Source organism: Eumetopias jubatus, unplaced genomic scaffold (genome assembly GCF_037043125.1).
Source record: "Eumetopias jubatus isolate StellerSeaLion01/CBP00866 unplaced genomic scaffold, mEumJub1_p1.0 scaffold_1, whole genome shotgun sequence".
NCBI classification, from domain to species: Eukaryota; Metazoa; Chordata; class Mammalia; order Carnivora; family Otariidae; genus Eumetopias; species Eumetopias jubatus.
The window spans coordinates 92,652,113-92,670,350 of record NW_028274807.1 but is presented as its reverse complement, the minus strand read 5'-3'; the positions used below and the strand labels follow the sequence as shown (position 1 = coordinate 92,670,350).

At 40.1% G+C, this 18,238-nt stretch overlaps 1 protein-coding gene across 4 annotated transcripts in view; it reads right to left on the bottom strand.

The window, feature by feature from the left end:
• PLD1 (phospholipase D1) overlaps nt 1-18,238 on the bottom strand; it is a 199,727-nt gene that overhangs the window by 34,283 nt on the left and 147,206 nt on the right. For all 4 annotated transcript variants that reach the window (XM_028100903.2, XM_028100906.2, XM_028100907.2 and 1 more), the window contains 2 exons: nt 6,221-6,334; nt 3,668-3,717 (listed from right to left, as the gene is read on the bottom strand). In XM_028100903.2, coding sequence (XP_027956704.1) covers nt 3,668-3,717; nt 6,221-6,334 — 164 coding nt within the window. The remainder of the gene's footprint in view (nt 1-3,667; nt 3,718-6,220; nt 6,335-18,238) is intronic.

Here is an 18,238-nt window from a genome sequence, read left to right as displayed (position 1 = left end):
GTTTCAGAGGTACAGGTCTGTGATTCAACAGTCTTACACAATTCACAGCGCTCACCATAGCACATTCCCTCCCCAATGTCTATCACCCAGCCACCCCATCCCTCCCACCCCCCACCACTCCTAACAGATTTTATTTATTTGAGAGAGAGAGAGAAAGAAAGAGAGAGAGAATGAGCAGGGCAGAGGGAGAGGGAGAGGCAGACTCCCAGCTGAGCAGGGTGCCCACTGTGAGGCCTGATCCCAGGACCCTGGGATCATGATATGAGCCGAAGGCAGATGCTTAACCGACTGAGCCACCCAGGCACCCCTTCTTTTACTGTATTTTAGAAGTAATTTCGTTAGTGGTTTTCCTGGGCATTACAAACAATCTAGTTTGGATTAATATCAATTTAATTTCATAGTATACTAAAACTTTTATCTTACATAGTTCCATTCCCTTCCCCCTCTCTTATGCTATTATCATCATACAAATTAGATCTTTAAAAATTATATATACCCATCAACACAGATTTATAATTATTGCTTTGGGCAGCTGTCTTTTACTTTTGATTGGAGGGGAAAAAGTTAGAAAAAGAAAATATATCTATACTTTTTAATTTACCTATGTAGTTATCATTATTGTGCTTTTTATTTCTTTGTGAAGATTCCAGTTACTTTCCAGTAACTTTTCATTTCTGCCTGAGGGCTCCCTTTAGCATTTCTTGTAGGGAAGGTCTGCTAGTGATAAATTCTCTCAGTTTTTGCTTATCTGAAAATGCTTTAATTTCTGCTTCATTTTTGAATGATAGTTTTGCTGGACACAGAGTTCTTGGTTGATATTCTTTTCTTCTAGCACTTTGAATATGTCATCACAGTGCATTCAGAACTCCATGGTTTCTGATGAGAAATTGGCTATTAATCTTATAGAGGATGCCTTGTATCTGACGATCTGCTTCTCTTGCTGCTTTCAAGATTCTCTTTTTGTCTTTGTCCTCGGATAGTTTGATTATGATGTGTTTTGGTATGGATCCCTTTATCCTTGTTGGATTTTGTTGAGCTTCTTGAATGTGTAGATTCATATTTCCCATTAAATTTGGGAAGTTTTCATTTTTTTTAAAGATTTTATTTATTTATTTGAGAGAGAGCAAGCACATGAGTGGGGGGAAGGGCAGAGGGAGAGAGAATCTCCAGAAGACTCCCATCTGAGCATGGAGCCTGATGCAGGGCTCGATCTCATGAACAGGATGTGAGCTGAAACCAGTCTGACACTTACCCGACTGTGCCACCCAGGCACCCCTTGGTCATTATTTCTTTAAATATTCTATCTACACTTTTCTCTCCTTTCTTTTTGGGACTCCCATTATGTGTATGTTACTATGTTTGATTGTGTTTCACAGGTCTCCAAGGCTCTGTTCATGTGTCTTCTTTTTTCTTTCTGTTCCTCAGGCTATATAATTTCAATTGATCTGTCTTGAGGTTTGATGATTTTTCTGCCTACTCCAATCTGCCACTGAGCTCCTCTAATATAGATTTCATTTCAGTTATTATACTTTTCAACTCCAGAATTTATATCTGGCTTTTTTTTCCCCCCACAAAAAAGAAATTTTATAGAATTTTTAATTAAAAAAATTTTATTTTTTAAATGTTCTCTATTTGGGAAGAAATTGTTTCTTTGTTCTCTTTAGTTCTTTAGATATTATTTCCTAAGTTCTTTGAACATAGTTACATTACACTATGTTCACACAGTTACACTAGTGAACATAGTTACACTCTGAACATAGTTACACTAGGTCTTTTAAAGTCATTTAAACTGTCAGGTCAAATTATGACAGTTCCCTGAGACCTGCCAGAGGATGGGAGCTTCAAACCCATGGCTCCCTCTGGGAGCTGATAGGCTTCTGGTTTTCACAGTGATGAGTTGATTGATTTTCAAGGCTACTGTAGAACTGGGGAGAGGGTGAGGGGTATATGGCAAATTAAGATGCCACAAAGCTTGCTGCTTTTACCAAGATTCTGCTGCCTTTTTTTTGAATAAACACTCAGAGTGTTACAAGCCTTTGGCTAATACCCAGTGTTCTAAAAAAGTTGATTTTGACAATCCCTGTCAGTGTTTTCGTTGCTTTTATGAAGAAGTGGATTTCTGGAGATCCTTACTATGCCATTCCTGCTGATATCCCAATTCTTTATTTTTAAGTGAAAAATATACATACATGGAAAGACTAATATTCTCTCCCACGTTCTTTTTTTAAAAAAGATTTATTTATTTGAGAGAAAGAGAGAGAGAGCACGAGAGGGGGGTAGGCAGAAGGAGAAGGAGAGAGAAAATCCTTAAGCAGACTCCCACTGAGCATGAAGCATGATGTGGGCCTCAATCCCAGGACTCCAAGATCATGACCTGAGCCGAAATCAAGAGTTGGCTGCTTAACTGACTGAGCCACCCAGGTGCCCCTCTTCCCACATTCTGATACATCATGATCTCTTGCCTGCCACCAGTCTCTCTCTGTTTTGCTTACCAACAGTAAGTGAATCTTTGCATAAAACACCATGGTGATAGGTTCACTCCAGGGAGCAGAGGCTTCCACCAACCTTATCTTGTCTTCTTCAGGTTAAAATCTAGTTCTTTTTATGTGGCCCTGCAAGTATGCACAATCTATATCCAATCTGAACTGGAGGTCCTACAAGTTGGGTTCTGATCCCAACTTACTTCTTGTGGAACCTTCTGTACCTACTGTACAAGGTATAGAACATTATCAAGAACCTACTATGTGCTGAACTTAGTATCAGGAGATATAGATAAGTAAACCCATAGTTACAATACCTGCTAGCTGGGAGCTACGTAGAAGGGTCAATTAAGAAGATATCTGAGGGGCACCCAGGTGGTTCAGTCACTTGAGCATCTGCCTTCAGCTCAGGTCATGATCCCAGGGTCCTGGGATCCAGCTCCACATCAGGCTCCCTGCTTAGCAGGGCATCTGCTTCTCCCTCTGCCTCTGCCCCTCCCCCAACCCGTGCGCACATGCTCTCTCTCCTAATAAATAAATAAATAAAATCTCAAAAAAAAAGAAGGTATCTGAGAAAGTGCCTTTGAAAATGTGAAGAACTACAGAAGTGAAGGTTATTACTGTGAGCTTATTTCTGATTTATTTACCTCTAAGTACAATACCTTCAAAGGTTTAAAGGTTTAGTCTAAAATAAATGAAATAAATAAATAAAATCAGTTTTCTTCCCTAAATATAAGGCAGTATTGTGACAACCTTGGGACTTCTGCATAATAGGAGGCCGTAGGAAGATCTGTTGACTTTGCAGCATTTGTGCCCTCAGCTTTAAAGCAGAAATGACACCTGTCCTGCTTACATCCCAGGACTGTGGTGAAGGACTGCAGAAGACACATGGAGGGTCCCTGTGAAGTGCCTTACAAATCTCACTTACTGTCAAAATAATTAGTATAAATACATAAAAATAAACAATAAAATACTCTTATTTTTTATAACCTATGCATCTGAGGTTGTGGCGTCTTCATTTGAACTTCGCTTTGGGCAATGTAATGAGAATAAGTAATTTGTCTCAGTTAAACATTTTGTAGCCTACCTTTTGTGAACAGAGGGTCACAATCACATTGTGAAAACATCAATGATTACGGATATGTCACCAAAAATAACTGTGGAGGAAAATAAAAGCTGTTACTTACGCTTTGCTTTTAACTGTCCAAGGATGGAATTTTCTCCTCTGCACATGGTCCTGAGCACATGTAAAGGAAAGAAATAATTATGGAGGTTTCAAAGGAACCAATCCCAATTTGCAATATCTGTGGAGTATCGTCCTACCCCAAGTCAAAACAGAAAAGTGCTTTTATGAGAAGATGCTACATGGATTTAAAAAGGTGGCTCAGTTGGTTGGGCGACTGCCTTCGGCTCAGGTCATGGTCCTGGAGTCCTGGGACCAAGTCCCGCATCGGGCTCCCTGCTCGCCGGGGAGTCTGCTTCTCCCTCTGACCCTCCCCCCTCTCATGTGCTCTCTTTCTCTCAAATAAATAAATAAAATCTTAAAAAAAAAACCAAACTAAAAACAAAAAAGCCCCACCTGGATATCACTTTTGTAATGTCACTGATGGGACAAGATAGTTGTTTTGAGGTAGGTAAATGGAAAAGTCATAAAATTGATATTAGATTTCATAAAGAGGTGCTATTTTAAAAAGATGGGCTATGAATGAACTTTCCCTCTTAGAAAATTCGGTGACAGCAAAGATAAATTTAGAATACCTCAACAGGCAAGAACACTAACAGACTCACGTTACTTTCAGAGGTGCTTAAAAGGGCAAACACTTAGCAGAATAATTTCAGAGCTAAACTCTATACCGAGGCTGTCTCCGCAAAGTTGGCAAATGCCTTAAAAGTGAAAAACAGTCTCAAATAACTGACTCTGCTAATGATTTTGTTTCTCACAACTGTGATAATAGTCAATGAATTATAAAGACTGACAAACCAAAAAAAAAAAAAATTCTATGCTCCATCTGCTTGCTCTGTAAAAATAATTAAAAATACAGTTACACTTGGGAAATACTGATATTCTTAAAGATGATGCCAGCAAATAGAGATGTTTTTGTATAATAAAAGGTTAGAATTTAGTTGCTGAACAAAAGCCAAGCATGTTATTTCATTCAGTTGGTTCAAACCCAAGAAAACAGTCATCGAAAATAATTACAATTGACAACATTCCAAAAATAATATTAGAATGGCAAACCAAGTGGATAAAATCCAATTAAACATTATGTCAGTGCCTTAAATACATGAAAAGCTTTGTTTGTCATGTTATAAATCAGATAATATTAGAAATGGGCAAATCTTCAATCAAAGCATATAGACCAAAGCATAGTTAAAGTTCTCTCATACTGTAACCAGGCAAAATTACCCCACAAGAGTCTAAAAAAAAATACACACACACACACACACACACACACACACACACACACATAGATCCCGGCAGACAGGCATACCTCAAAAAGTCCGTAAAAAATGAGAAGACTAAAAAAAAAAAAAAAAAAAAAAAAAAAAACTATCGCACAATGGTGCCCGCCAACTGTGCCGAGGACCCTCAGATCCTGCAGGGGGTACCTGTGGGGGTGGGCGGCAGGAGGGCATCTATGCCCCTCCCCACCATTTGACCAAGTGCCTGAAACCTTATCTGCTTTACACATTAGGGGTTCTGTGTAAAGTCTCATTGCTTCTTCCCCGACAAAAGGGTTTGGTTAGAAAGTTGGGAAGCTACACATGGTTCTGAAAGACAAGGGCTATTAAGAGAAGATATCCAGGTTCTAATCCTTGCTCTGACTTAGAACAAGTGTGATCCTGAGCAGAGCTCTTTTGTATCTCAGGTCACAGTTCTTGTTACTGGGAGCTGGGATTCATGCCCAGACCTGTCCACTTTCCTCTTCACTGCCATTCTCTTTCCTAGTTAAGTAACCTAGACAGAATGTTAGCGGGGCCCTTCCATCACTTGCCACACCACCTCTCTGTGTCTGCTCACCAGACATACCTCCCAACCCTCCTCATAATGTTCTACCGGCCAAGTCTGAAGCTTCACAGGTCTTTTTGAGTGAATATGGCAATTCTGCTTTTTAGAATATTGAGAATAGGATTTAATACTTTCCTTAAAATTTTAACAAAGATGTGGCAGAGAAAGCAGAATTAAAATCCCAGGAGGTAGGAAAGAACCTTCATACTTCATATATTGGCAAAGGCCATCATTACCAACCTTGTTGAAAACCTCACTACCGAAAGAATCATAAACACCTAGAAAACCATACTACTTGAAGCATTAAATTTTTTTCTTCACAGAATATGGAAAGCTCAATAACTGTGGTGGCTTAAAGATAATTTTTAAACCAATATTACACATAAATATTATTATGTATATATGTATATACATATACATATAAAGTCCTTGTCTCCATTTATAAGATACATGTATATGTATGTCTTGTGTATAGGCAATGAATATAAAAGAGAGATTTATATTTCAGTTCTTTTTATATTTGCCATGTGTTCTAGGCCTGCCATTTACAATTTTAGGCTCTATTTGAATTTTATCAACTAGTAAACAGGCCAAGATCCAAAAGTAAAATAAAGCATTCATCTGTTCAACACTCCCCGAATAGATGTGGAGAAACATTTCCATTCCTTTCACCAGCTTACGTGCGTGACTGAGAGAAAGCTGAAAACAGATGACTTTAAAACTTTGGCACCTGTAGTTGAAGTGCATTATGGCTTGCAGAGCATTTCCTCCACCGGTTGAGATGTCGCCTTCAAATCCTGGAAGCAGTGGTACCACCACATACACCCGGTATCTACGGCTTTCCCTACAAAAGTCAGATGCAGAGCCATTCACCAAAAAATGATAGCTAAGCAGTTCACACGGTTTTAGAGACTGAGCTAATGGCTTCCTACAATACATTCTATCCCATTTCAGGGCTTGGAAGGTGCTGTTGGATTGGAGGCCAGAAGCTGCTATCGAGGTAACAGTTCATAACAACCTAAAAAATAAGCTGAACTTGGCAATAGAGTGGGAACTCTACTATCTCTCTGCAGCAGAATTCTTCCTAGGAGAAAAGCCACTGTAATCAACCCATGCTTGGATCCCATGGAAGGTGGGGTGGGGGTTATAACAAAGTTTTGAAAAAGACATCATCATAATAGTTTTACGTATAACAAGTTGTATCCATTAGTACCTTGCTCAGAGCCCAGCAGGTATCCCTGTCTCTCTTTATAGGATACACAGCAGGAAGTGAAAGCTGAAAATGTCTGTGGTATCTATGTGGTCGAGAAATCTTGTCCATAGATCTGAGTGATCCATAGTCACAAAAAGATGCTGCTATTTAACCTCTTCTTAATACTTGATTTCTAAGAATCACTTTCTTCTAAACAACTACATTTTTCTTTCACGTGAATATTATTGCTCCTCTCTGAGGAGTCAGATTTCATTACAGTGTGTCTGAGCACCAATGTTTGTATCAGGGCGCATGGGCAGTGAAGTTCCGGGCAGAAGTGATGGCTAGCACCAGGAGTCTGGAGGCCCATGAGCCTAACTGCCCTGAGGAACAAGGCATCTGAATTAGGTTGTTGCAATGGCATGAATTAATCACTAGATGGCAAACGTAGTTTGAGTTGGAAAAATTAATTTAAAAAAAGTAAACTCTTCAACTTCTCTGCCTGTTAAGGGTAAGAGGCTCACATCCTTAAATGATAAACAAGATAGCGGGGAAAGAAGAACAGAAGGAATACCTAAGCTACTTCCCCATTGCCAGCATTTAAAAGTCCAAATGAGTTAAGCCAGACACTTAAAAATGGACACCATCTGGCCTCAACTGCCTTTCCAGAATCGCCTTCCCATAGGATCTTCCCAGACCCACAGCCCAGTGCCAGACTACTGCCCTTTGCTCAGATGTATCCCTCCCTACTAAGGCAGGCTGGCTCATCTGCCTTCTGAGTCTGGAATACCCTTTCTGCTCACAGAATGCCACTTCTTCCAGGGCAGCTGAAAGGCACCTTCCTTGGTCAAACCATCCTGAATCTTCCAGTCAAAGCTGGTTTGCTCCTGCCTCTGCGCTCCCATGGCACATGGCAGGGATGTCTATTCAGCATTCTTTTTGCTTTACACGACAGTGACACACAGATCTGCTGCCTAGGCTATGGTGATAAGCTCTTCTGAAGTCCAGGACATATGTCCGCACATCTTTCTATTTTGGGCAGTGCGTACACAATATGCACTTGGTACTATCTGCTTTGGGAGAATGGGGTCAAGTTGGAAGCAGGTTTGTTTCTGGGAAGCCACTGGTAGAGAAGAGATTAAGCTGCAAAAGTTAAATTAAGTCTTTCTTTAAATTACATTTTATTTGAATTTTTATTGCAGTATAATATACATAGCACAAAAGTGGTCATTTTAACCATTTTTAACCATTCAGTGGCATTAATTACATTCACATGTTGTGCAACCATCATGATATCTACTTGTACAACTTTTTCATGACCCTAAGCAGAAACTCTGTGATAGCTGAGCAATAACACCTACATTTTCCCTCCCTCCGAGCCCCGTAACCTCTCATCTACTTTGCATCTCTGAATTTGCCATTCGAGATATTTCATCTAAGTGGAACCATACAATATTTGTCCTTTCCTGTATGACTTACTCCACTTAGCAAAATGTCCTCAAGATTCATCCACGTGTCAGGAATTCTTCCCTTCTTGTGGCTGAATAATATTGCACTGTAGGTGTAGTCCCCATGTTGTTTATCCAGTCATCGGTTGATGGGTACCTTTTGGCTCCTGTGACTCATGTTGCAGTGAACATTGGCATCCAGAAGCTCTGTTCCTGTTTTCAGTTCTTCTGGGTATTTACCCAGGAATGGCACTGCTGGCTCATAGATTTATTCTATATTTAGCCTTTTGAGGAATCACCAATTAACTTATATTTCCTAATGGGTAATACATTGCTCAGAGTACAAAATTTAAGAGGTGGAAGATTATATGATGAAAACAAAATTCTCTCTCTCCTTTGTCCCCAAGCACTGTTTCCCCTCCTTGAGGGCAACTCCTATTGCCTTCCATGTTCTTCCAGAAATAGTCTATGCATTTATAAGCATATATATGTACTTTTCTGTGCAAATGTTAGAATACTATAAACACTTTTACGAATGTTATTTTTATTTATGCCTGTACCTTGTCCATTTTTAACAATAGTGATACAGAATTCCACATACATCCTTACCATGATATTTAAAGCAGTTCTCTATCAAGGGGTGTTTAAATTGTTTCTAATTTTTTACTACTTTGAAATACCTACTTTCTTATTTTTTTAAATTTTATTATGTTATGTTAATCACCACACATTACATCATTAGTTTTTGATGTAGTGTTCCATGACTCATTGTTTGCGTATAACACCTATAATACATGCCCTCTTTAATACCCATCACCAGGCTAACCCATCCCCCCACCCCCCCTCCCCTCTAGAACCCTCAGTTTGTTTCTCAGAGTCCATAGTCTCGCATGGTTCGTCTCCCCCTCCAATCGAAATACCTATTTTCTTATGGATGCTGACCCACGTCAGTCATATCTTCACAGTCGTGAAATGTGAATACCACTTCGGAGTGATACCAACGGTCTTAAAAACCAAGGGTTTGTGATTCTGTTTGTACAAGATGGTTTCCTTTTATAAGAGCAGAAATGACCTCAAAACAGAGGACCTCGTATGTAGGATATTGGGAAATGTCTTCAGATAAAATATTCTTGCAAATTTAGTTTGTAGGAATCAGAATGTCCACGTTTTCTTGTTCTTGAGACTCTGTTAGCTCCATATTGAGGTCTCTGCCTTTTACAATGCAGCAGTTCTTGAATTTCTTGAATGATAAAAATTTTAAACTGTGTTCAGCCAGTTAGCAGAAATGACTTAGATTTTCACTGTTGTAGAAAAAGGGGCTCCTGGATTTCAAACCATAAAATTATGGCTGAGTTTAAGCCAATGGAGAGAAAAATTCTATGCGATACTATGTCTAATCTCCTTCCTTGATCACATCCCCAGAAAACAATAGCTCTCAGCTGCCAAGGATTCTGAAACACTGCATGCTCATAAAGTCGGGGTGGTGCAGATGGTAGCCATCAGCTTAGGGCAAGAACCTGAGCTCCTAATGTGCAGAATTATTTATGATCTTAAAAAACACAAGGTAAGAGCTAGTGGGCTCCAAGCCTTCATGCAGGCAATCGCTTCACCCACTGCAGTTCAGAACAATTTTATAAAATTGCTTTCTCAGGCTTTTTGTTAAAATAAGTTTTCTTTCAAACCTCACAGACTCTCATAGCAGTGCTGGGTCTAATATCTAAAAACTGGAAATCAATGTCCAATAATGGAGGATGGTTAATTAAATTATGTTACAGCTACTCAAAGAGTGATCATTTTGCAGCCACGAAAATGACCACGATGATGACTTACTAGCAAAATACTGCTGGGACTGTGTTAAAATGGCCCCTAATGCAAAGTTACAATCATAAGACAATTACAGATGTGGCAGGTTGATACTATGAAATATGCGATAACTTTTCCCCTTAAATGCATTCCCTTCCCTCACCCTGTGCCTGGAGATATGAAGCAGGCATTGTTCCCAGGTGGTACTCTCACAAAGGAACCAGGGCACAAGATATCAACTTCTTAGATCTGGGGAACTGGGTAGAGATCCTCTGAGCTGAGCCAAGAGTATAGACAAAAGAGTGAGACTCAGTGCAGGGATCCTGCCCTTCACTCTCAAGCAGAATTCCGGGGAGAACAGGAAAGACCCCATCACCTTCCAACAGAATAGGGGAGCCATGAGGATCTGAGTGTGAATCATAATCTTGCTTCCCAGGGAACCCCAGAGAAAGGTCCACCAGCCCCATGATGCAGCAGCAACAGAGGAGAGGTGGAAGAAAGGCAGGTCTGACAAGCGAAGGGGGAGACCCCCACGTCACGGTAAGCAGATGCCGGAACAGGCCCAGGAGAGATCAACACTGAGGGCTGGAAGTCTCTTTGCAAAGATCCAGGGCCCCTTACCATCCATACCAAGGATCGGGTGTGTCAGCGAGGGGAAGAGAGGAGAAGGCTGGGCTGTGCTGAGTGACAGCATACAGAGCAGAAATAGCGGAGAGCAAGAAACTGCCGAATTTGGCCACACTTAGGTGTGGAAGTGACCAAATTTCCTTCTGTTGTATGGAAATGGGCTTTGAAATAAAAATTCAGGTGATCTACAGAAAGAGGAAATAAATTACAACTCAAGAGAAAATATATGTATATTAATATGAACAAAAAAGAAATAAGAAAGTAAAAAGTGAGTTTTTAGGGTGGGGAGGGTGTGGGACCTTTAATATTTTCCATTTTTGTGATTGCCGAAATGTTGCCTGTACCTTTAAAAACAGAGCACTAATTCACCATGTAAATGGTCCTGGCTCTCCTCTACACTACCCTCCTTGTTCCTCCCTCAGGAAAAACCCTCTCCTCCTTCCCTCTTCATCATGAAGGGCTGTCAGAAGTGGGGCTGCCTAGAGTGGGATCTCAGGATCTGTACGAAGGCCCCCGAGGAGCCTGTCATGTTTCTCCAGTGATGAGATGTTTTGTTTTTTGAGAATCTGGGATTCATAGATCATTGCTATAAGCTCCAAGAGCTGGTATAAATCCTATCATTATAGATTTTGCAGCAGCGAATGCTGCCAGGACTAAGCAGAACTGTGATTGGGGCAGAGTGTTCTTGCGGGGAGAACTCTATACCGTAGTGGTATCGGTTATGTGAGAACTGGATCTGTGGCTTCTCAGTGGTTTGGGACGTAACCCATTTTATTTTATGTTTGGCAAATCTTTAAAAGCGCAGTAGCCTTTTTCAGGCTTCAGTTTGCCCATTTGCAAATGAGGGGGTTGGCTAAGTCCACTAGAAATGCTGGCCCTATTTAGCAGTGACTTTGTGCATCGGATGTGCAACTTTATAGATTATGGCATAATACATATTGTGTGCGCACGCACATGTCATTTTTTCATTGGTTATATTCTGGAGATGCAAGCTCTTCCATGTAAGGATGCTGAAGCCTAGCCCAGCACATTTGACTAAGACTTCACTCTGGACTTGATAAGCTTTGTCAGGCAGGCCCCTCTGTTGCCCCAAATAAGGATCCTCCAAAATGACTGCTGCCCTCTGCTAATCTTTACATTTATCTTCTGAGAGTACCATTTCTAAAATTTTTGGAATCAAACAAAACCATTAAATGATCTAAATCAAGTGTTCTCCTGCCATGATCTTGCGTCATCTCTGACCCAGGGTAACCTCTTCTCGGGGTATTTTACAGAGCTTGGAGGGTGGCCCATAAGAAAAAAAGATGAACCCAGCAACCGGCATACTTAATCTACATGCTTTTGGTTGTATTATAACTGCAGTTTAAATTTCTTTAAGACAGTGCTTCTGAAACACGCCCAGTGTGTCCTTTCCGCGTGGGACACAAATTATAGGATATGGGAATTACAGAGGCAGACTTTTCTGTAAGCCAAAGAACTTCTTAGCTATCAAGCAATTACTTTAAAAAAATAAAACATGCATCTGATTTCTTTATTTTAAAATAAAGTGTCTCTCATAGATTTCTGGGAGGCTTACTATTAGAACATTTCTACTTCCCTTGAAATGACGGCAGCTTTGTAGCTGAGTGGTACAGAGCACAAGTTGAAGTTTCCTAAAGACAGGGTTTCAGTCTCAGTTCCAACTCATCAATAGCTGTGTGACTCACATCTGTTACCTAACCTCTCTGGGCTTCACCGCCTCCTCTGTAAAATGGGAAAAATTATGCATCCACTTTATAAGGTAGGCGTGGGAATTAAATAAGGTAATGCGTATAAAGCACCTTGGATGTGAAAAGACTCAAACTACTTGGTAACGTTATTCAGTTTACAACCACAGATTTCAATGAGAAAGCCTATACACCTTCAAAGAATCATATAGGAAATAGTACCTAAAATTAAAACAAATTAAAGCGAAACTGAATTCATTTTACGCTACAGAATATCTTCTATTTTATTTTACATTTTGGGGGGGATGTTTATCAAATCAATAACAAGAAGTCCAAGAACTGATTCCCAGGAGGAGAAAGCGGCTACGGACTTCTGGGAGGACACCTCTCGACAGTGTTTTCATAATGTGTCTCTACTTGTCACAGGATGAACGAGCACCCGTGGTAGGAAACCCAAGTAACTTTTATTTACCCAGCAGTTGCCATCTAATAATTTAAAACCAGGCACGTTAAACATGTCTTTAATTAAAACACTTGTTTCTATCATAAATACTAATTCTGAAACAGTTAGATTTGAGTATTGTGCTTCTTTATCACTGCTCAAATTTACAGTGAGATACCAGATTTCCAGAAGATGAATTTCCTGGAAATAACATAATCATTTCTCACATGAACTGATGTGTTATGGTTTTTAACTTGCTTTCACATCCATTCATATGAGCTAGGTAGAACAGGTATGATTTTCTTTGTTAGTGAAAACACAGAGTGCCAGAAAGGTAAACTGATAGATTGAGAGGTCACATACCTGTCGATAACAGAGTTGAAAAGAACTCAAGTCTCCAGACACCTGGTCCCCAAACAATTCCAGATTCCCCAGGGGAGTATTCCCCATGCCACCCACTCCTAGGCAAACTGCAAGCATTGTCGGGCACTGTTCTACAGTTATAGGAAGCAGGAAGAATTTGGGCAATTTTCAAAATTGTGTATTTTTCAATGTAGTCTAATATTAAAATATGGAGGCATTAAACCGACAGCCTATTTTCATTGTATGTGTCAACTCTGTTGATAACAATACCAAATGGACTCTCTCACTTCCTGTTTACCAAGGCAGAATTGTGCATGTCAAGTTTCCAGAAGCAGAACTGTTTCATCCTCAGAAATCATTTATTCATGGCACACTATGTTTTAAAATTTCTACCTGGATCAGTTGGTCCTCTTTCTCTTGGCTTAGTCAAACATGGTATAAACCAGATGATTTCTTCTCCCTGATCTGCAGTCAGATTTGAGTTGTCAAAGACGGGCTTCCAGTGGGTTGGGAGCCAGTCTCACCTCCAGGACAGTTTTCCTTATTTCCTATTTCCTTCTGTTTTCTGCAGAGATTCCCACAGCTACTCTTGGCTCGCCACGGGATGAACAATGTTCTGAGGCTCTGGGTCATGGATCAGAGCATGAAGTCTTTGCAAAAACCTGTTTCTGCAAAGCATTATAGCTGTTGAGGCGGAACCAGGAGGAAGTGAGGAAAGCAGAGAACTGGTGTTCCCTGAATTCTAGCACTGGCAGAAAAATAAAGTCTCAGCCCGGTCGAAGGAGTTGGCAATTAAAAGACTCTGATCTCTCCAGGGTGGGAGGGACCTGGAAGAGAGCCTGTGTTCCTTGGTCAGGCCTGGCTGAATGCTGACTGTCATTTCCCTCCGTCTGCTTTGTGCTAGCTTCTATTCTTTTTCCAACAGCCAAAATTATACTTGTTGCTAGGCATGTGACATTGGCAGGAAGTTCTGAGTCTCAGAAGAGTGGAGCACAGAGGAGTCAATGAAGGAAGAGAGGGGGTGAACATGGGCACGGCACAGAGTGGCCCTCAGTGAAAGGGGGGTGGGGAGCATTGCAGTTCTTGAATCCCACCGCTCCTTTCCTAAGATTATTAAATTATTCCTAAGATTATCCTAAATTATTAAATGAAAACATATTTTACCATTACGATGAACACAGGAGATGAACAATAATGTGGGGCTACAGAGAAGGGGGAAAATGCAAAATATATTTCCAGGATAACATGTGTGTATCCACGGAAAGTTTTATGTGTGATAATACCTACCCTCTGAAATGTGATTGTCAAAGAAAGGGAGACGATGGCGAGATCAGAGCTAAATAGCACGGTTAATATGAAATTCAGTGGACTCATTTCCCATTTTCTACCAAGTAGGCTTGAAATTGCATCTTTAATGAGCCTTGTGAACTTCCAAGTGTGAGACACAGGCTGTAGCAGATGCTACCCTCCCGTGCTCTCTCACCGTAGACCCCCTTTCCTTTTAGGAGCAGCTCACAGGATCTTAAAGTTCCTTCCAGCCCTGAAATACTATGATTTCAGAAGAAGTCCAGATTTTAAAAGACAATATGCTAAGGAAAAATGTTCTTTCAGGATCCCAAACCCTTTAAAAACAAATCTTACAGGTACTTATTAATATACATACTACAAGGAACTGATAACTTGAATGAGTGAAGCTAAGATTCATCCTACTCTCCTTATTGGGCTGATCACGGTTACAATATTCATCATTCGCCGCTCAGCCCAGTGAGCTCATCTGTCCACTTAATGGATTTCAGCAACTCATTTCAATTTCATGAAAAAAATATCTTTCTCTTTTGTCAAATGTGCTTTATAGATAAAGTGGATACTCCTGTATCAATGAAATGCAAGAGTTGACAGGAAGATAATTTAATTTTGTAAATTAGACATAAATTGACCCACAGAATTAAGAGACCAGCATGATGCAAGAAATCTTTGCATGTATGTGTTATGTTTAACTGTAAACAAGGCTGTTTATAAGTCATCTCAGAAACAGATCCCATGGTAACTTTCTTGAAAAAAGTATGAGAGAAGGCAAAAGATAGAGGTCATCTGGAAAAGCACAGATCGTCATTAATACTTAGGGCCATGCGTGCTCTTCTCTGTGAGTTCTAAGCAGTGCTGTTCTCCGTGAGTACTAAGCAGTCTTGGCTGTGCCCTGGAGTTACCCGTGGACCATTATGAAACACAAGTGCCTGGGCCCCACTCCAGGAAATTCTGACTCAGCAAGTCTGGATTGAGTCCAGCTCTCTGGATTTCTGTAAAAGTCCAGCGGTGAGGGGTGCCTGGGTGGCTCATTTAGTTAAGCGTCTTTGATTTCGACTCATGTTCTGATCTCAGGGTCATGGGATCGAGCTCTGCGTCAGGCTCCACACTGGGCATGGAGTCTGCTTAAGATTCTCTCTCTCTCCCTCTGCCCTTCCCCCCACCCTCCTGCACTCTCTCTCTCTCTCTCTCTCTAAAATAATAAATCTTAAAAAAAAAAAAGTCCAATGGTGATTTTGATGTGTAGTAAAGGGGAAGATCTACTGTACACCTTGCAGGATGTGGTGGGTACTGTGATGTGCTGCCTAAATGCCCTCACCATGGGCTCAAGATAGCCATTCCCTTCCCACTGGGAGTGTTGGCTGCTGACTACTCACAGGGAAGTCCTTCTCCAGGATTTGCCCTCCTCGCCCTCACCCAAGGTCATGCTCATTTCCTCAAGTCAGCCTGTACCTGATGACTGGTTAGTGGGAGGAGGGGACAACAAAGGCCCAACCCACTTGCCTCAAGTTGTGGCAACCCTGAAGGGGTCTTAAATCCTGTCAATGGACTGAAGTTATGTGGTATGGGGAGAGGCACTGGGTTGGAAGTCCAAAGGCTCGGGCTCAAAGCCATTTTTGCCTATTGCTTTAGTGGCTGAGTCAAGCCACATCACCTCTTGAATCTTAGCTTTTAACTCTACAAATGGGGACAGCAACGACAATAATAACAGTAACAACCACAAGGACTATATGATCTACTTTCAAGAGTAGCTGTGAAGATTCAGTAAGGGTCTAGAAACTACCGATCATATAAAATACTGGTAGTTACCGTTGTAAAATGTTCTTAGATCTAAAAATCCCCACATATTATATGTAAAAAAAAAAAAAGAAAAGAAATTTAAGTGCCATGTGACACTGGAAGTAAAACGATGTGTTAATCCCCAAATGTGTATGTACTTAACATTCTCCACTGCATGTGTTCAAGGAATTGAAATAATAAAATGTAATGGTGTTGTTTATTTTGTTGCCTTTACACAGAGCTAAGATCAGCCATAAAAAGAAGTAGTCTGGATGCCAGGACAACTCAGTGGAGAAAGAACAGTTTTTTCAACAAATGGTGTTAGAACAACTGTAAATCCCCACGTAAAGGAATGAAGTGGGACTGCTACCTCACACCATGTATGAGAAATGATTCAAAATGAATCAAAGACCTAAGTGCAAGGACTAAAACTATAAAATTCTTAGGAGAAAAGAAGTATAAATCTTCCTGATCTTGGATTAGGCAGTGATTTTGTAGCTATGGCATCAAAGCACAAGCAATAAAAGAAAAAACAGATAAACTGGACTTTATCAAAATTAAAAACTTTTGTGTTTCAAAAGGTATTATCAAGAAAGTATAAAAGAAAACACCCTGAATAGGAGAAAATATTTGCAAGTCATAAATCTGATATGATACTTGTATCTAGACTATATAAAGAACTCTTACAACTCAGCAAAAGACAACCTAATTAAAAAATGGACAAGAGGGGCGCCTGGGTGGCTCAGTCGTTAAGCGTCTGCCTTCGGCTCAGGTCATGATCCTGGGATCCTGGGATCGAGCCCCGCATCGGGCTCCCTGCTCGGCAGAAGCCTGCTTCTCCCTCTCCCACTCCCCCTGCTTGTGTTCCCTCTCTCGCTGTGCCTTTCTCTGTCAAATAAATAAAATCTTTAAAAAATAAATAAATAAATAAATAAATAAATGGACAAGAAATGTGAACATATATTTCTCCAGAGATAATACATGAAATAGCCAATAAACAAACAAAAAAACACTCATCATCATTAGTCATGAGGGAAATTCAAATCCAAACCACAATGAGATATCATTTCATACCTCTTAGGATGGCTATAATCCAAAAGGGAGATAATAGTAAGTACTGGCGATGATACAGAGAAATTGGAGCCCTCATACACTATGGGAATGTAAAATGGTGTAGCTGTTTTTGAAAACCTTCTGGCAGCTTCTCAAAATGTTAAACACAGAATTACCATATAACCCTGTAATTCTACCTCTAGGGTAATAAAAATATGTCTACATAGAAACTGATACAGAATATTTACAGCAGCATTAATCATAGTAGCCAAACACTGGAAACATCCCAAATATCTACCAACTGATGAATGGATAAACAGAATATAGTGTATCCAGAAAATGGAATATTACCTGGCGATAAATATAAATGAAATACTGTTAACATCCTATAACATAGCTGTGTCTTGGAAACGTCAAATTAAGTGAAAGAAGTCAGTCACAAAAGACCACATATTGTATGACTCCATTTATATGAAATGCCCAGACTAGGCAAATCCATAGGGAAAGAAAGTAGTTTAGTGGTTGCAAGAGGATAAAATAAGGAGAAGTAGACAGTGACTGCTAACAGATAGAGGGTTTCTTTCTGGGGTGATGAGAATGTTCTAAAACTGATTGGGTATAGTTGCACAACTCTGGGAATATGCTAAAAGTTGCTGAATTGTACACTTTAAGTGACTAGATTGTATGGTATGTGAATTATATTTTAATAACGTTGTTATTAAAAAAATAATCCCATGAGCTGAAGAAATAAGACAGAGGGTAACAAGCATTTAAATATAACCAATGGAAAAATTATATGACTATTTTGCTTTGATTTTTTAAGTGAACACAGTTCACTGTCTGCCACTAAATAAATCAAATCACAGCTCTATCAGCGTGGGAAAGAGACCGGCCAGGAAAAAATGAAGAATGCCCTGGAAGAATTCTGACTGCTTCAAAAATGGACTCAAAATTCTCAGCAACTGAAATCAGATTGAAGGAACCAATAACCTACTGCTACCTGAACCTAATTTCTGCCTGCTAGGAAAAG